Raw genomic sequence first — 17,950 nt, forward strand, 5'->3', positions numbered from 1 at the left:
ACTCAGCAAATGGAAAATGAGAAGAGGAGGGAGAGGAAGATGACAAGTGGGACCCGCACGTTAGTGATAGAGGAAAGGTGCTGCAATGAAGTATACATATTCATATACGCTTTTAGTTGGGTCCAAGTCATCTTCATACATATTTAGTGATATTTTTTGGGAAGTAAAGAATTGTAATGGTATGTTTTAAAATACGCGAATTATAATGGTGTTTCTCCAAAGTTCAAAAAATACAATGGTATGAATCAAAATAACCCTTAAACATATATATATATTGAGTCGCAAAATATCTATTACGTAGTTTTTTCTTCTATTGCAATTTGACAACTTGCAATCATGGGCGCACCCGCGCCGCGCGTGACGCGCGGGCCGGCAGCCGTAGCTCGCCGCGGAGCCAGGTGAGCGCACCGAAACGCCCCGCGCTGTGGAAACTGCCGAACGCGTTCGCAGCAGGCAACCAGCCAACCACCACTGCCTGCTGCTGATAGTTGGGCCCATCCTCCGGTCCTCTCCCCACTTGTCACCGACACGTACACGCAGCCCGCGTCGCCTCGGCCCCACCTTTATACTGCTCGCAAGAGTCGCGTGGGACAGGGCTCAACAGAACAGAGAGGGGTATTGTAGCGCGAGGAGAGTGTGGAGACGAAGCCGAAGGGGGGGCGCCGCAGGCAGCTCGCGCCAGCGCCTGCCATGGTGTCGTCGTCAAAGGCCTCCGACTCCTCCTCCCAGCGCTCTAAGGTGAGCGTAGCCTCTCGATTCTAAGCTTCCCGGGCTCGCCGGCCCGATCTCCCCAATCCGATTGGTTTCGATCTCTTCCACTTCATGTTTCCCTGTTTTGGGTGCTCTGCAGCGGCCGGATCAGGGGATGGGCAGGGACGCCGCCGCCGCCGCCTCCTTAGTCGCGATCCACGGGAAGCTGATGCAGCTGGTACGCCAAATCCAGTCCGAGCGCCTCGCGTACATCAAGGTGAGCGCCCGCACCCGACCCAATCATGTTACTGGAATTTCGCGGAGGAGCGGCGGGTTTGGATTGCTCAATCAGGCGGCTTGGTGGATTGGGTGTTTTGTCCTCTTTGCAGGAGAAAGTGGAGGTAAACAGGAAGACGCTGCAGAGGCACACCTGCGCGCTGTTCGACGTGGCCGCGGCGGCGGAGGTATCTTCCAGGGGCACCGAGGGCGGGAACGCGCTGTCGCGGCGCGCAGCGGAGTTACAGTCCAGGCCAGTCGAGTCGGACCTGGCGACCGGGATGGGGGAGCGGGACGTGGTGATCGTGCAGGAGGAGAACCCGGCGGCCGGGACGCTCGTGCTCTCCGGTTCCGGCGGTGCCGCACATATGACAGTCGTACGGTTCGTGAAGCTGCCGTCGATTGACAGGATTCCTCCGTACACCACTTGGATCTTCCTGGACAAGTACAGTGCTGCTGCCCTTTTTTGATTACATATTATTAAATTGCCTTGCAATTTTCATGGAGCTCATGGCTTCATGTGCCAAGTTGATGTTAGGACGTGGTTATGGATTGGATAGTCGATGACGCTTGTGCTTATATGATGCTTGAAACCAATTTGAGAGTAGTTTAGTCGTTTGATAAAATATAAAATTTGTACAAAAAGAGCAAATTTCCTCTACCGATTTTGCTTGGGAACTCCATGAGCATCTGTGATATTCATTATATATGTTTACCATCACAAATACGACGCCTTAGATAGTGGATGACATAGGCCACTACTTTTGTGATATTCATGATCATTCTAAGGAGATTTGACTGCATGGGTGATGGTTCATGCAGTCCACTTGAGTTTATTTGCTTGATTAATTCCATGAGTAGTTATGTGCATGCAATATTGTTGATATAACATGTCAAAATAAGTATTGCATCTTTTTTTACCTTTGATATTTTACTCTCGTTTAAAACAGCGCAGAAACCAAAGAATGGCTGATGATCAGTCAGTTGGTAGGAGAAGAATCTACTATGATCCTGTCGGAAATGAGGCTCTGATCTGCAGTGACAGCGATGATGAAATTCCAGAAGCAGAGGAAGAGAAACACTTTTTCACTGAGGGCGAAGACCAATTGATATGGTAATAACCTCGCTAAAAATATAATAACATACCCAAGAAGCTAAATTTTGAAATATTTAAAAATTTGAACAGGTTCTTAGTTTCTTTCCTCAGAATTGTAAGATTAAAGTAAGATGTCTTAGATCTAAAAGATGTCACATATCAGAACCTTATCACTACATTCACAGAAGAAACCAGCTGTGCTATGCATGTGGAGATTGGTTGCAACTGGTTAGTTGCACAACTTGCATGATTATCCTAGATTTACACTTGTTGGTTGCCTTGAGTACCATACATACCCTGTAGGGTTATGCAGTACAGTCTATTTAAAATGGTGCCAGTGGAACAAAGCCTACAAGCTCTACTGTAAACAGTTCCTATGTTGTCTAAACATGGATTTTAGTTTTGCACACTGGAGTGAGAAGGTGAACTTTATTTTCTTAATTTGTGTTTTTCTGATTTTATGCAACTGCTACAGGAAAGCTACTCAGGAGCATGGCTTAAACCGAGAGGTTGTAAATGTTCTCTGCCAGTTTATTGATGCAACACCGTCAGAAATTGAGGTTGACTACCTTTTAATAAGATTTTTAAGTTAGTGAAGTCACTTTTAAATCTACCTACTGTACAATTGTATTTTTTTTGTACTTAAGATGCCCACAATGTGATAGTGACCTTGCTCTTTCCTTAACATGACAGGAAAGATCTGAAGTCCTATTTGAGAAAAATGAGAAGTTCTCTGGATCTTCTGATAAGATACAGAGCCAACTTTCTCTTGACAAAACTATGGATGCCATTATGGATTCTTTTGATAATCTCTTCTGCCGCAGATGCTTGGTATAGTTTCACATCTGGCCTTCTATTGCTTTACTCCCTGTTGCCACAGCTATGCTTTGCCAATTGGTTCAACTAAAGTTGCAAGGCTGGGATTTACTTTGGACATTTGTTCGCTCAGGTTTTTGACTGCCGTCTCCATGGTTGCTCTCAGAATTTGGTATTCCCAGTAAGTAATTGACCATTTGCATTTGTAATCTCTATTTGTCCCTGCTATAAGTATTTGGAAATATTTTTCTTGTCAGTGTGAGAAGCAACCCTACAGCTTTGAACCTGATGAAAACAAGGAGCCATGTGGTGATCACTGCTGCCTTCGAGTATGTCTCCTCACAAAATTTACTACCATATTGACTACTCCCTCCTGTTCAAAATACTTCTTGATGGACTATGGATAAAAGCCCCCACCCCTCCCACTATAACACCTGGGTTTTATGGTCGGGTTGGCTAGGTGGGGCGCGCTAACATGGTACCAGAGCCGAGGTCCCGGGTTCGAACCCACCCGGCCACGCATTTCCGCTGCGCGATTTCCCCTGCGCCTCTCGTGTGTTGAGACCTGCTGCGGGCTACGCCGGGCACTAGAACTTGCTGCGGGCTACGCCGGGCTTGCTGCGGGCTACGCCGGGCTCGCACGCCGTAGGGGGAATGATGGACTATGGATAAAAGCCCCCACCCCTCCCACTATAACACCTGGGTTTTATGGTCGGGTTGGCTAGGTGGGGCGCACTAACACTTCTTTTAGCCTCTTTTATAATCTTCAAATGGTTTTTCAACTTCTAGACAACTTTGACCTATTTTTTCCAGTCACGCCCTTCCTTAATTGCATAATCAACTAACTTCTTTCCCCATATATACACAATTTAGAGAAGATTAGTTGAGGTTCAGCTGGTCATTTATCTACCCCCTTAGGTCTTGTGCCCACATCTAAAGCAAGTGTTGTGAGTAGCATTTTTTTTGGTAATCCTCAAGTAAGTTTGCACTGAAACTTGCTCCTTTTCCCATGTTGTCGATTCTGAGAACTGTCAGTTTTATTGGTGTGGAACATTGACATAATATGCTTTAACTCTGCCCACTGATTGTTATCTAATACCTTTTCAACTGTTAGTACATTTGCCCAATTGGGCTTATATGTATTTTTGTAAAGAGTTGCGACAATATTGTGTGCCAGGCTAATTCTAATTTTAGTTTCCCCAGAAGAGAGAAGGATTTCAAGATATGCATGATGATGGTCTAGGTCGCTGTGCAACATATACTACGGAATCAAGAACTGTCTCACACAAAGTTGATGTTAACATCTTGTCTGAATCTGAAGATTCGAACCGAGAGGAAGACAACATTATGTCCATGGCATTTGTTGGAACTAGTGGATCAAATATAATTTCTTCTGCTAGTGCGGAAAAAAGCACTACACCACCTTCTGCTGATACCTCTGAAACAGAAAATGTATCCTCTGATTTGCCTCTCAGTAATTTAGGGAAGCACAAGATTTCGAAACATGGATCCAGGTATAGGGAGCGTTCTCCTGGCAAAAGGCAGAAGGTTTTCACTTCTGATGTTTCATTTGCAAGCAATATACTTAATAAACTTTCCATTCCGGAGATTCGTGACACAAGGCTAGAACCTAGAGAATCTGGAGGTGATAAACTACGAATCCTTGATGAGTCCACTAAGAAGAGATCAAACAAAGATATCTGTGGGGGAAGCACAACTAGTACTACTGCAAATGTGGGAACCGACAGTAATAAATTATCTTCAAGAAAGAATTTCTTGGAGCACAGTCTTTCTCGTTGGAGTTCCTTGGAGCGAGATCTATACTTGAAGGGCATAGAGATATTTGGAAAGAATAGGTAAGCATATGGTGTTTATAACAAAGCATTTTCTTTTCTTGTAGTGTTATTTTTTCTAAGATTATTGAAACAGAGTTCCGTTATTAGTTTAATTTAAGCCCCCTCGCCATATGACCTTTTTGTGCATTGGTCACAGTTGTCTCATAGCAAGAAACCTACTATCTGGCCTCAAGACCTGCACGGAAGTGGCCAACTACATGTATAACAATGGTGCAACGATGGCAAAGAGACCTCTCTTGAGTAAATCCACCTTGGGTGACTTTACAGAAACCGAACAAGCCTACATGGTATGCGATGACTTGCACTGTTAGCTTTTATGCTTTATCTCACCATTTGGTATGCGCTCAGATCAGAAAGGTTAAAAGTATGTGAAGTGTATGTAGCCATATTATTCTCAATTCACACTATTACTATGTTGTTGCGTGTTATTTATTACTATTTGCTATAGAATTATTGCATGGTTTTGAAGTTATTAATTTTTGTAAGACAAATTGAAGTTGGTACTTGGAACTGGTAATAATGGCTCTGGGTTTCCAGCTATCTGGTCGTTAAGGATTGCAAATTAGGATATTGTATCAGGATAAAGAATTGTTTTGCTTTTTCGGAACAAAATTGTAATATTGTTGATCCAACTAGAGAAAACCCAAGAAATTGCTAGTTTATACAGTATAGAAAACAGTTCAAACATGGAATCAGACCTGTCGCCACCCATGTTATCAGATCCAAACCGATCATTGATCAGGTCAAACTGGGTTAATTGGATCTGTTGTGGATACGTTCTTTGGGAGGAAATTCCAGAGCAAGAAGGCCCAAGTGACACCTAGTGGATAGGATTTGGTTTGGGAGTTTGTTTGAGTTTTCATTCAGTTTGTTGCGTCACCGGACTGGATTAGCCGGCCAGTTAGATATTTGGTTTGTAGTTTGTTAGGTGCTCTAGGATTCCTATATGTATTAACCTTTGGCGAGAATAAATATTAAGCAGAAGATAAACCCTAAACTCAGAGCCTCCTGTGGGAGGGTGAGTTGGTTCTTATCTCCCTGTTATTGTGTTCATCAATCCAATATACTAGCCATAACAAGATCACTGGTTGAAATGTGAGTTTTATTTTATATATTATATAAGAAATAGATGAGAAAAAAATGAGCTAGCCAATAATCATATGCGCATGTCCCAAGATCTTACAGATTGCTATTCCCTATTGAGCACATAACAGCATAAGCTCACATGCTTAGCTGGCTTTCTAACCAATCTGGATTTGCTTGTTTTGAACCCCATCTCCAGATGCTTTTATGAAGTGGTAGTAAGCAGCATCTGTTTGGGCTGGACTGGTTCCTGTTCTCTCAAAATCCAAATGTGGTTTGTTCTGATTCCATTGGTGTAGATCAGCTCAATGTGGTTTGTTACCCAGTTTCATTTCCCCTGATTAAACCACCAGGTGGTCTGGCACTCTGGCTCGGATAACTCTGGTTACCACCATGCCGTAGATCAGCTTTAAGACCCTGGGCCCACAGTGAAATACTAAGATATAGGCCGTGTTTGGATCCAAGGACTAGAGCTATTTGGGCTAGAGCTAATTAGCTCAAGCAAATAGCCCCTTCAATAAAATAGCCATTGATATGTTTGGATCCAAGAGCTATTTAGCCTTTAAAGCACCTTTTCCCAATCATTGGAGCCCTATTACCTCTCTTGCTATGGTGGGCTCCACCTGAAATAGCCCAAATAATCACTCTATGGGTGGGATAGTTTTTCGAGGTAGGCTATTTGCAAATAGCCAAAAACTAGCCCTCATGTTTGGGGATTTTGGACTATTTTGGGCTATTTTAGGCTAAAAATAGCTCTAGCCCTTGGATCCAAACACGCTCATAGCCTTGCTACTATGGCACAGGCAAAAATGTCAAGCAAAAAGTAAATATATAACCAGCTGGGAGTCTTTTCTTAGATTGGCTTGCTACCCTTGATTAATTTTTCCTCTCCAGTTTGTACAGTTTCCTTTTCTTTTGTTGGCTTTAAGCCCCTGTGCAGTCCTTTTTATAAATTTAATATATTCCTACCACAGTAGGGGTTTCCTTACTGTTATCAGCTTTTCGCTAAAAAAGAATCAAGCTTTGTTCTTCTGTTGGCATTGTTACACTAGAAGCATGATTATTTGTCCATGTCTTCTAGGAGCAAGACATGGCTACCAGAACAAGAATCTACCGTCGGAGGGGCCGAAATCGAAAGCTGAAATATACTTGGAAGTCTGCTGGGCATCCAACTGTTAGAAAAAGAATTGGTGATGGGAAGCAATGGTACACACAATATAACCCGTGTGGGTGCCAGCAAATGTGTGGCAAAGATTGCCCCTGCGTGGAAAATGGAACTTGCTGTGAGAAGTACTGTGGGTATGTTAGAAGTTATGCTTAATCTTCCCTTTCTATTGAGTAGAACTCTATCGCTCCTTCAACCTGCCTAGTGATTATTATCAATTTACACTGATTTCATATCCTTACTAATGAAAATATAAAGCAAAAAATGATACTGATTTCATTTCTGAATGAAAAAAAGTCTAAATTACTCCCCTCAACTATAGCCAAAGTCCGGACAACCCCCTAAACTATCGTTTGGTTCATTTTACCCCCAAACTGTACCCTTTGGTTCAAATTACCCTCTAATACAATTTGTCTTTTTTATTTCTCCATGCATAGGTGGAGTTTAAAGTTGAAATTTTACAAGATTATAGCACACATCATAACGCATGTTAGGAAAAATACATCATAATTTTTTATCATTAATTTGATACGTTAGGACATTTAATTATAAATTAACCATTGGAGTTCAAAATTAAATAAAAACTAATGACAAAACATTGTAATAATTTTTTTAATATGCATTGTGATGTCTACTACTACCCTGCAAAATTTGAAATTAAAATTCAACTTGTGTATGGAGAAATAAAAAAGGCAAATTGTATTATGGGGTAAAATGAACTAAATGGCATAGTTTAGGGGGTAAATTGAACCAAATTATAGTTTAGGGGGTTATTCAGCTTTGGCTATATTTGAAGGGAGTAAATTGAACCTTTTACTTTCTTAATTCCCATTAGTCATGATTGTTTAATCAATAGGTGTTCGAAGAGCTGCAAAAACAAGTTTAGAGGCTGCCATTGTGCAAAAAGTCAATGCAGAAGCAGACAGTGCCCCTGTTTTGCTGCCAATCGTGAATGTGATCCTGATGTTTGCAGGAACTGCTGGGTGAGGTAATCAGCACTGGCTAATTAACAACTGATCTTTATGCGTTCATGAAGATGTTGCAATAAGCATACAACATGGTCAAGATTCAAGAAACTTTAAGTTTTGTTAACTGCTTATCTTGTTCTATTATTCTGTATTCAGATTTATGATCTGTATTATTATAGTGTATCACGCGTGACCTGATGTTCATTTTCTTCAGCTGTGGAGATGGTTCATTAGGTGAGCCACCTTCAAGGGGCGATGGTTATCAGTGTGGAAATATGAAACTCCTCTTGAAACAACAGCAAAGGGTGAGACAGAGTGTACTTTGGGAGTTTGGGTGTTATTTGTTTCTTTGCAGCATTGTGCTCCACTATCCCTAACTGCGTAAATTGTTGATCATGTATCAGATTTTGTTAGGAAGATCTGATATTGCAGGTTGGGGTGCATTCATTAAGGTCAGATAACTGAAAGAACCTTTGAGTGTGATACGTACTTTCTTATTCTGGCTAGTTTATTATTATTTTTGTTGCTATATGTAGAACCCTGTAAATAAAAATGATTATCTTGGAGAATATACGGGCGAATTGATCTCTCACAAGGAAGCAGACAAGCGTGGGAAAATATATGACCGGGCAAACTCGTCATTTCTGTTTGATTTAAATGATCAGGTACCTCTTGCTCCTCTTCTCTGTTCCATATTGGATTGGAATATTTGTTTAATTCAAAGAAGTAAACTTTAATTCAATACATCCACACAGTATGTATTGGATGCTTATCGCAAGGGGGACAAATTGAAGTTTGCAAACCACTCTTCTAACCCCAATTGCTATGCAAAGGTAAGAATTGCAATTACCGAGCACTGTCCAATAATTCTTTATCGTGTTGCTAGTTTTAACTTCATATTACTTTCCAGGTGATGCTGGTGGCTGGCGACCATCGTGTTGGTATCTATGCAAAAGAACATATTGAGGCTAGCGAGGAACTCTTTTATGATTATCGTTACGGGCCTGACCAGGCTCCAGCCTGGGCTAGGAGGCCAGACGGATCAAAGAAGGACGAAGCATCTGTCTCTCACCATCGAGCACATAAAGTTGCTCGATAGTTGAAGAGTGGCCTTGGACACAATCTGATGTAAATCAGTACTTCAATTAGTGCGTGATTTAGGCCTAGATCCTTACACAAGGGCTTTGTTGGTAGATAAGCATAATCCATATTCCTTAGTAAATAAACTCAGGTACCAAGTTCGAGGGGGAAAAAATGAATAGAAACATTCGTGAAAGGTTGGAAGGCGACAACCTTATTGTGTAGGTGAAAAGTTTGACCTCAGAAAGTGATGACAGGCTTTCAAACTGGAGCCGCTAGAGGGACTAATAGCTGAGATGGCTATAGCCATGGCTTTTTAAATATATTCATGAGCCAAATGTTCATTGTAAATTCATTGACCAGTTCAATCATAAGGTTTTCAATTTATTGTTGCAAGTACTTCTGAACCTGACAGCAATGCATGACACGTTAGGGACAGGGACAAGCATGATAGCACATTTGTACTGTGCTTCCAGATCAAATATACATTTACAGACGAGAATAAAGACCCTATCTAATAAAAAAAAGATGCCAATTAATTCAGTCACTAACTTGCTACATCCTTTTCTTGCGACAATACAAGATGGTAGAATAACAGCTCATTCCATGTATCCGGGACTCCAGGGAGGCACCAATGGCTGCAATCCTGAACGCTTGATGCTGTTAAATCAACCACCATCCGGCCATATACAGATGGGTGACCGTCTATCCTTATCCCAGATAGATTGGTAATGTTCAGAATTGTCACAGGATTCTTCATTTGCTTTGTGACTTGTTCCAGGATCAAGTTTCTCTCAGGCACCTGCCTAGCTCGGGTATCATTAAGGGGCCACGTGCTCTCTTTGCAGTGTCCCCCTGAATTCCACTCTCCACCGCTGGAATTAGCGATCAATTCTTACATTAACCTACTTGCGCAGAGGAGACTGCAGCAACACTGAAATTTGCTCGTGTTATATTGAACACTGAACAGTCAGGGGGCATACCTGAAATGTGATGGGGATGAGCTTCGGAAAAACACTTTTGGCCGTGGATAGATGTAACGGTCAACCCATGATGCCCAGGTGGTTAGTGCTCTTCGGAAAGCAGTAGAGGAGTCCAGATGGGGATGTACATGATCCCCCTCTTGATAATAATTCACCCTGCAAAGTAGTTTTAACAACCAGATGCTTAATAGCATGATATAGTTACTGGTAAGAACTGAGAATGATGGTTGTACTTGTTCCATGGTTAATTTCAAATAAGAACTTAATTCATCTGAAGTGACTGTCATTCACATTAGTCGATACTCACCCAGATTTTGTTTAGTGGTGCGACCACCAATGAGCAGTGTTAAACACAAGCACATCAGCACCTTTCCATCTTGATGAGCTCCGATCAATGGTATCGATCCGTAGTGTCTTTGTCCGCTTTTGGCGGATTCTTGCCTTGCCTTCATGCACCAAGAAATGTGTCACATGAAATTCCACACTACAATTGTAGTCCTGTAACAACCATACCAAGAATATTACTATCTACAAGCATAGATATTGATGGATGCACTAGTTCTACATCAGATATAGATCATACTAACCAAGAACTTGAAGTTGTAATCTCCTCTCTCTTTAGTAATCTTCCGGCCACGACTCTCATGAATCCTTGAAGGATCTGACACTGCTGTTCTTAGCAAGCACATCATGGATTCCCACTGGTTCCTGTTTATGGAGTCCCCGATAAACACTAGTCGCTTTCCTCGCAGGATCTCAAGCATTCTCCTAGCATCAAACCTAAATTTTGTCGCATGAAGTTAGCAAATAGCAAACTTATAGAGCTACCTTCAAACTCCTAAGCAACCAAAGGACTGAGCAAATAAACTAATACAAGTATACAACAAGCACCTCGGGATATTGCAATGCTTAGGCTGCCACCTCCACTTCATGTAGCTGTGATCCATTCTTCCATTTGCTCCACAGCTGAATCCTTCATCTATAAACGGACATGTATCACTGTAAAGTGGATAGGTCTCATCAAACACCCAACTCCCGTCATAAACATCACAATGTACTGCATGGCTTTGCAAAGAATCTGTTTTGTTCACGACTGCTTCCTCAATCAGATTAGGATCTTGCTTATTTGTATCGGCTGGAGCTGCTCCGGAGTTGTTCTTCCCAGCTGAATGGTGATCTGAGTTTTCCCGTTGCCCCCCTAGCTGATAAGCATAAGCTGCTTGTGCAGAGGTATTGTATTTATTCCCCACATGAACATCTTGCAAGAATTCGTCTCTCACGTCCATTGCAGTACCTGAGGCTTCCATGGACAAATTGATAGCTCTCACAGGCTCTGTTCCTTCTAATTTCTCTACTGTGGCAGTTACTTCCAGGGAAGCAGAAGCATTGCCAACATGTAGAGGAGTCTCCGTTGCTGAACCAACGTCTTTTTTGCTAAGATTCTTTTTTAGAGTAAAGGGGAGACCCCCGGTTTCATTCCAGCAGAAACGTAAGCGAGTTCAAGAGTAAGTTCAAGCGTATTCGAGGCGCGCCCGCCTAGACCAAGGTAACAGACATCAGCCTAAGCCGGCAGTAATGATAGGTAAATGAGAATTAGGACTATGAGAGTCATGCATGGGAAGCACGCCAGAGCTTGGTGAATGTGGTCCCAGCGGCGGCTCCCAACTGGTTGTCGGCAGAGCAGTGGATGACCTGGGCGAATCCCACATGATCCTCAAAGGTTCTTTGATTCTTGCCAATGTTATACAGTCGTCCGACTAATCGCGATTAGTCGCGATTAGTCGACCTTATCGCTCCGCTGGCTTCGATAAGTGGAGCGACTAGCTTTTGTCGATCAGATGTCTGATCGTCCGACTAATCGTCGCCTAATCGAGATTAGTCGTCCGACTTGCTGCTTGGTCGATCAGGTTGCCAGCCAAAAGATGTCCAGCCCGCCGCCTGTACTGGGCTCAATTAGGCCCATTAGGGTTAACTATATAGAAGCCACTTCTGTGCACCACGCAAGCACAAACCTCCGCTCGACTGCTCGAGTCGAGCCGCCACCACCGCTTGCGTCACGCCGCCGCCACCGCTCGCATCACACCGCCGCCCGACCGCCTGTGTCACGCCGCCCGGGTCACGCGGCCGCCAGCTCGCATCACGCCGTCGCCTGACCGCCTGCGTCACATCGCCTGGCCGCCGCCCGTCGGCGTGGCGGCGTCTGAAGATGAGCTCCTCCTCCGATGGTAAGTTTTCTTGCTCTGCTCCGCTCTTGCTCTGCTCTTGCTCTGCTCTTGGCTCGTTGCTCGTGCTATGCTCTTGGCTCATTGCTCTTGCTCTGCTTGGCTCATTGCTCTGCAGATTTCGATGCACAGCGGCAAAGGCAGGTGTAATGCTTGGTTCTTTTTAAATTTTGAATTACTTGCTCACTTGCTGTAATGCTGTTACACATTTAATTTCAGCTACTGACTTCAGTTTTTCTCTTTGTAATTATAGTTTCAGCAGCAGAACAGCAAGGATATGGAGTGTGGGACAAGAATATGGAGTTCTGGACAGTTCAAACATCAAATCTCACAAGTGTCACCAAACTGACTATCATTGTGGTGTTCCTGCTTGCTATATAGTATATAAGTACATATACATGTACATATATGTCCTGGAATATAGGACGACTATAGCGACGACTAGGACCGACTAGGGTCGACTAATCGACCTGATCGACGACTAGTCGCAACTAGTCGCCTTATCGGTGCCATGGCGACTAGGCTCGACTAGACGACTGTATAACATTGATTCTTGCCTCCATCTGCCGGACAACCTCCTTTAGTTGCAGCGCGTTTCCTTCCGTGCAGAGACAGTGCCATCTTTTCAACATAGCCACCACCTTGCGCAACAGCTTCTTTGCATCGGACCAAACCTCCCCCTGAAAACAAAAACATTCCTCATATTCCAAATGCACCAAAGAACAGCAGAGGTACACATATTTAGAACAGCATGTTTTTTCCTACTTAACCACCACTTGGCCACATTTTCAAAACCTCCAGATAGCTGGATACCAAAGATAGAGGAGCACAACTCCCACATAATGTTCACTACACAGCAGTCAAAGAACAAATGGGAAATACTTTCTGGTTCATCGCAAAACACACAGGATTTTTCATTCACTTCCCTCCTTTTCGCCAGATTATCACGAGTGAGGAGTTTGTTATTGCTGAGCAGCCACAAAAAAACCTGAACTCTAGAAGGAATGCACAACTCCCAGATAGCTGGGGGGTGTATCGGCTTAACACCTCTGAAGTTAACTACTGCATAAAGAGATTGGACTGAATAGATCCCATTAGAGGTGAACTTCCACACAATTGCATCAGGGTCAGTAGAGAAAACAATGGAGCCAGCAATGGCTAAAATCTCATACCACATGTTCATCAGACTAGGTGAGACAGATCTCCTAAAGGAGAATTTTAAGGTCACACCATCCCAAGCATCTGCAACAGTTTTTCCTTGTTTGTTAATTAACACATACATAGGCTAAGATTCTTGCCTTCCGCGGAGTTCGGCTTCTCGGACACTAAATCTTTCTCCAACTTCTCACCATATCCGTCGACATAAACAACTTCTTTAGCCTCCATGGCCAAATCCAAGGCTCCAATCGAGTAGCTCCCAGCTTCCGCAAGCTCTTGCCCCTCCAAAACCTCACCATTCGCGGGTGATATCCACCATTTCCTCCTCCAGTAACCGCTCCTTTCACCACTATAGCCGAGCCTTCGGCCGGAGCCGGCGACAGGTCCCCGGCAACCGCTCGGCGTGCTCCCTCCGCTACCCAATCCCTGCTCCGCCTCCCGCGAACCGCCTCGTCGACCTCCGCGCCGCCCACGGAAGCCCCAAGAGCCGGCGCCCGAGCAATGGCCACGGCGGAGGCATTGACACCGATGGGGGCAGAAGCGAACGGGAGGAGAAGCGGGCGGCCGTGGCGGAGGGCGAAGAGCGCGAAGAGGAACGAGAAGAGGAGCGACGAGGAGGCGAAGGAGAGGAGGAGGAGGCTCCTGGGACTCGCGAGGTGGTACGAGGAGGAAGATGACGAGGAGGAGGAGCTCCTCAGTGGCGGAGCTAGAATAGAAATGAACGGTAGGGGCTATTTTTCCCTGACTAAGAACTAAAGGAAGAAGACTGCCCTTGGTAGGTGGCGCTAGTGATTGGATGAACCACAAATTGATTGGAATTGGTGGATTGCGACAACCGGAGTCCGATTCATCTCACGGCCGCGCTGTGGAAGTGGGCGATGGAAGTGGGCGAGCAGTAAATGATGGAGACCGCAGACTAGGGGGAGGGGGTGGTAGGGGGCTGATGAGGCGATGAGGCGTAAGCGACATGTTGTCGTTACTCCGATGCTGCGTGCTGTCTGCAACTTCTTACGTGATTGCCAGCCTGGATAATTTGATGCATATAAAATGGACCTTCAATTTTGCATATACTTATGTAATTTCATTTGAACAACAGGGGCCGTAGCCCTCTTTTGCGGACATGTAGCTCCGCGCACTGGCTCCTCTGCCTCTCCATTGCCAGGCTCTACGGTCCAAGGCCGCGGGGCAGGAAGCAATTGCTGGTGCTGCGATGGCGAGCCGTGCGGCTGGCGTGGTAATTAAGGCGGAGCCGGAGCGGCGAGGCGAGGAGGTGGGGGCCGGTGTAACGAAAACGGAACGGGGATTTGGGGTGTCGTGGAGTAAGTAAGCTCCGACCCGTGTTTTCTTGGGATGTCCTCTCTTTTTAAGCTGGTTTTCTTGGATATCGAAGAGAAGCAGGTGGCCCTTTCTTTTCATTTCTTTTTTCTTAAAAGATCAGCCTCATGATGGGCATATCCTTTTTAACTCCCTTTCTGAGATGCGGTGGACCAGAAAGCGGATAGTTGTCGAGCATACTCCTATGTTGCACATACAATCCATATGTAATAATAAAAATAAAAAACAATCCATTTGCAATTGGTTGCGTTGGGCCCGATACCGTCTTGCTGTAAATTATAGGGTTTGTATACTAGGAGAGGACTATTTGTTTGTATGATAAACATAGTACTGTATTTTCTGTTCAAAAAAAACATAGTACTGTATTTTCATTGGATTTAAGGAACAATTTCCAGAATCACATGGCATCTGACTGTGTGCTCGACATATTATCAGCAGAGGATAAAGGTGCCAACATATACATGATTGTGCTCTCTTTTCGCAATCAAATTACATTTACAGGAAAAAAAATCACAATGCCCTCTCTACAACCAAAGAAAAGGGACCGACAATTCAGTCACTATCTTGTTCCAAGCATTTCTTTTCAAGACACTAGATGGTAGAACAGCAGCTCATTCCATGTATCTGGCACCCCAGGAAGGCACCAATGGCTGCAATCCTGGCCGCTGGATGCTGTTAAATCTACTCCCTTCCGTCGATAAATAGAGGGGTGGCCATCGGTCCTTAGCCGGGACAGATCGGTAATGTTCAGAATTGTCACAGGAGTCTTCATCTGCTTCGAGATCTGTTCAAGCATCACGTTTATCTCCGGCATTGGCCACACACGACCGTCGTTAGGGGCTAGTGTACTCGCTCTGCAGTGTCCCCCTGAATTCCACTCGCCTCCGCTGAAATCAGCGATAAATGTGACATAATTATCAAAGTATGCTGCATAGAGGAGGCTGCAGCAAGCCAGCAACTCTGAAGTTGCTAGTGTTAGATTGAACAGTGGAGGACCAAACCTAAAGTGAGAGGGGGATGAGCTTCGGAAGAACACTTGAGTTTGCCGTGGATTGATGTAACGGTCGATCCATGATGCCCATGTGGTCAGTGCTCTTTGGAAAGCAGTAGAGGCTTCAAGATGGGGATGGACATGATCCCCTTCTTGATAGAAATACACTCTGCAATCATCAGATGCTAAGAATCAGAGCATACCAACAGAAATACATGATCAAATCATTGTTTCTCTGCAAGGTTACACGAGACTAAGAATACACGAACTGTGTATCAAACACATTGCTAGCAGTAATCAACACTCACCCAGCATTTGTTTTGTGATGCGACCACCAATGAGCAGAGTTGAACACAAGCACATCAGCACCTTTCCATCTTGATGAGCTCTGATCTATGGTATCGATTCGTAGTGTCATTGTGCGCTTTTGGCCAATTCTTGCCTTGGTTTCATGCACCAAGAAATGTGTCGTATGATACTCCACACTGCAATTGTAGTCCTGCAACAACCATACTGAGATGACTATTACACAGTAGTCTAGACACTGAACGGGACTAGCTGTACATTAGCTATAGTAGATCATACAAACCAGGAACTTGAAGTTGTAATACCCTTTCTCTTTAGTAATCTTGCGGCCACGAGTTTCACGAATTCTTGAAGGATATGAGATTGCCGTGCTTAGCAAGCACATCATGGATTCCCATTGGTTTCTGTTAATGGAGTCTCCGACAAACACTAGCCGTTTTCCTCGCAGCATCTCAAGCATTTTCCTTGCATCGAACCTAAAATTGCCGCATGAAGTTAGTGAATAGCAACCTCCTAGTACCACCTCCTAACTCGTAAGCAACATATGAACTCAGCAAATACACTAGAGCAGCAACACCTTGGGACACTGCAATGCTTAGGTTGCCACCGCATCTTCATGTAGCTTTCATCCATTCTTCCATTAGCTTGGCAGCTGAACCCTTCATCTATAAAAGGGCAAGAATTGCTCTCATAGAGTGGATAGCTTTCATCGAACACCCAACTCCCGTCAGAAACATCACACTGTGCAGCATTGCTTCTTGCAAAATCCATGTTGCTCTTGGCCGTTTCTTGTTTATCTGGATTGACTGGAGCTGCTCCAGGGCTGTACCCTAACATTGAATTATCTGAGCTTTCCCTGCGTCTCCCCTGTTGAGAAGCATAAGCTATATGTAGGGAGGAATTGCGCCCATCATCAACATGGTCATCTTGCAAGAATTCGTCTGTCGTCCCCTTTGCAGGACCTGAAGCTTCAGTGGAGAAATTGACATCCCGCGGAGACCCCTTTCCCTCCAATTTCTTTGCTGATGCAGCTGACGAACCAAGACTTTCTTTGCTAAGATTCTTGCCCTCTTCTAAGTTTGGCCTCCCCGAAATCAAATATTTCGCTTTCGCCAGCCTCTCGCCACCACTGCCTTGAGGTTGAGGAGCAGCTTCTTTCACTTCCGAATCCAAGCCTCCAAGTGTGAGATTTCGAGCTTCCGCAACCTCCTGCCCATTCAAATCCTCACCATTCGAAGGAGTTCCACCATTTCCTCCTCCTTGAGCCTCTGCTGCCGAGCCCACGCCCCGCACCGACAAGCCTCCGGCAACAGCGGGGCTCGCTCCCTCAGCGACCGAATCCCCTCTCCCGAGACCAACAACTGCCTCTTCGACCTCCGCCGCTGGGTAGCCCCACCTACCAGCCACAAGAACCGGCGCTGGGGCAGCGGCGAACGCCAAGGGAAGGTGGAGCGGGCGGCCGTGGCGGAGCGCCAAGAAGAGGGGTAACGAGGCGAGGGAGACGAGGAGGAGGCTCTTCGGGTTCAGCAGGTGGCAGTGGTACGAGCTGGAGCAAGAGGCGTGGCTCCTCTGCCTCTCCATTGCTCCGCGGCCTGCGGGCGGCTGGGAGTCGCCGAAGTTGAGACGTGGATCGTGTGGTGAACTGGTGATGTGACGAACGCGAAATTTGGCTGCTGAGCCGGCGAGTTTTTTTAGGAGCAATGATTGATTATTGAAGGACTTGTTTGTTTCGTGCTAGAATCCTACTCTTCTAGTCTTTGCATGAAAGACTAAATAAAGTTTATTTATAAAACTTTTTTAGGGATAGATATAATTTTTCGCGACGAATCTAACGACAATAATTAATCAATGGTTTGCTATAGTGGTGCTACAGTAACCATTCTCTAATCGTGCGGTTAAAGACCTCATTATATTTTTCAAGGTCA

General features: G+C 44.7%; 2 protein-coding genes and 1 pseudogene across 7 annotated transcripts; 1 reads left to right on the plus strand and 2 right to left on the minus strand.

Annotated features, from left to right (window-relative positions):
* The first annotated feature begins 582 nt into the window (after positions 1–582).
* On the plus strand, positions 583–9,429 carry LOC120690547 (histone-lysine N-methyltransferase EZ3-like). Of its 6 annotated transcripts, none has more exons than XM_039973234.1 (17): positions 583–738; positions 851–967; positions 1,080–1,411; positions 1,922–2,080; positions 2,538–2,622; positions 2,756–2,893; positions 3,012–3,059; positions 3,136–3,207; positions 4,073–4,734; positions 4,871–5,021; positions 6,899–7,116; positions 7,956–7,970; positions 8,165–8,255; positions 8,355–8,402; positions 8,487–8,615; positions 8,706–8,783; positions 8,861–9,429. In XM_039973234.1, exons 1-17 carry the CDS (start codon positions 691–693, stop codon positions 9,047–9,049), a joined length of 2,580 nt encoding a protein of 859 aa, XP_039829168.1. In that variant the 5' UTR covers positions 583–690; the 3' UTR covers positions 9,050–9,429. The 6 variants fall into 6 exon arrangements, 5 of the variants coding, with proteins under 5 accessions (XP_039829168.1, XP_039829165.1, XP_039829167.1 ...); XM_039973231.1 differs by having other exon boundaries at positions 584–738; positions 7,839–7,970; XM_039973233.1 differs by having other exon boundaries at positions 584–738; positions 4,145–4,734; positions 7,839–7,970.
* A 39-nt stretch (positions 9,430–9,468) lies between these two features.
* LOC120689282 lies at positions 9,469–14,549 on the minus strand (annotated as a pseudogene).
* Positions 14,550–15,122: 573 nt separating this feature from the next.
* On the minus strand, positions 15,123–17,670 carry LOC120690549 (protein trichome birefringence-like 6). The gene is made up of 5 exons (XM_039973236.1): positions 16,603–17,670; positions 16,309–16,501; positions 16,028–16,218; positions 15,730–15,888; positions 15,123–15,615 (listed from the first exon to the last, which is right to left on the minus strand). Exons 1-5 carry the CDS (start codon positions 17,604–17,606, stop codon positions 15,312–15,314), a joined length of 1,851 nt encoding a protein of 616 aa, XP_039829170.1. The 5' UTR covers positions 17,607–17,670; the 3' UTR covers positions 15,123–15,311.
* Between the last annotated feature and the right edge of the window lie 280 nt (positions 17,671–17,950).

This window comes from Panicum virgatum, chromosome 9N, assembly GCF_016808335.1.
Source record: "Panicum virgatum strain AP13 chromosome 9N, P.virgatum_v5, whole genome shotgun sequence".
NCBI lineage: Eukaryota > Viridiplantae > Streptophyta > Magnoliopsida > Poales > Poaceae > Panicum > Panicum virgatum.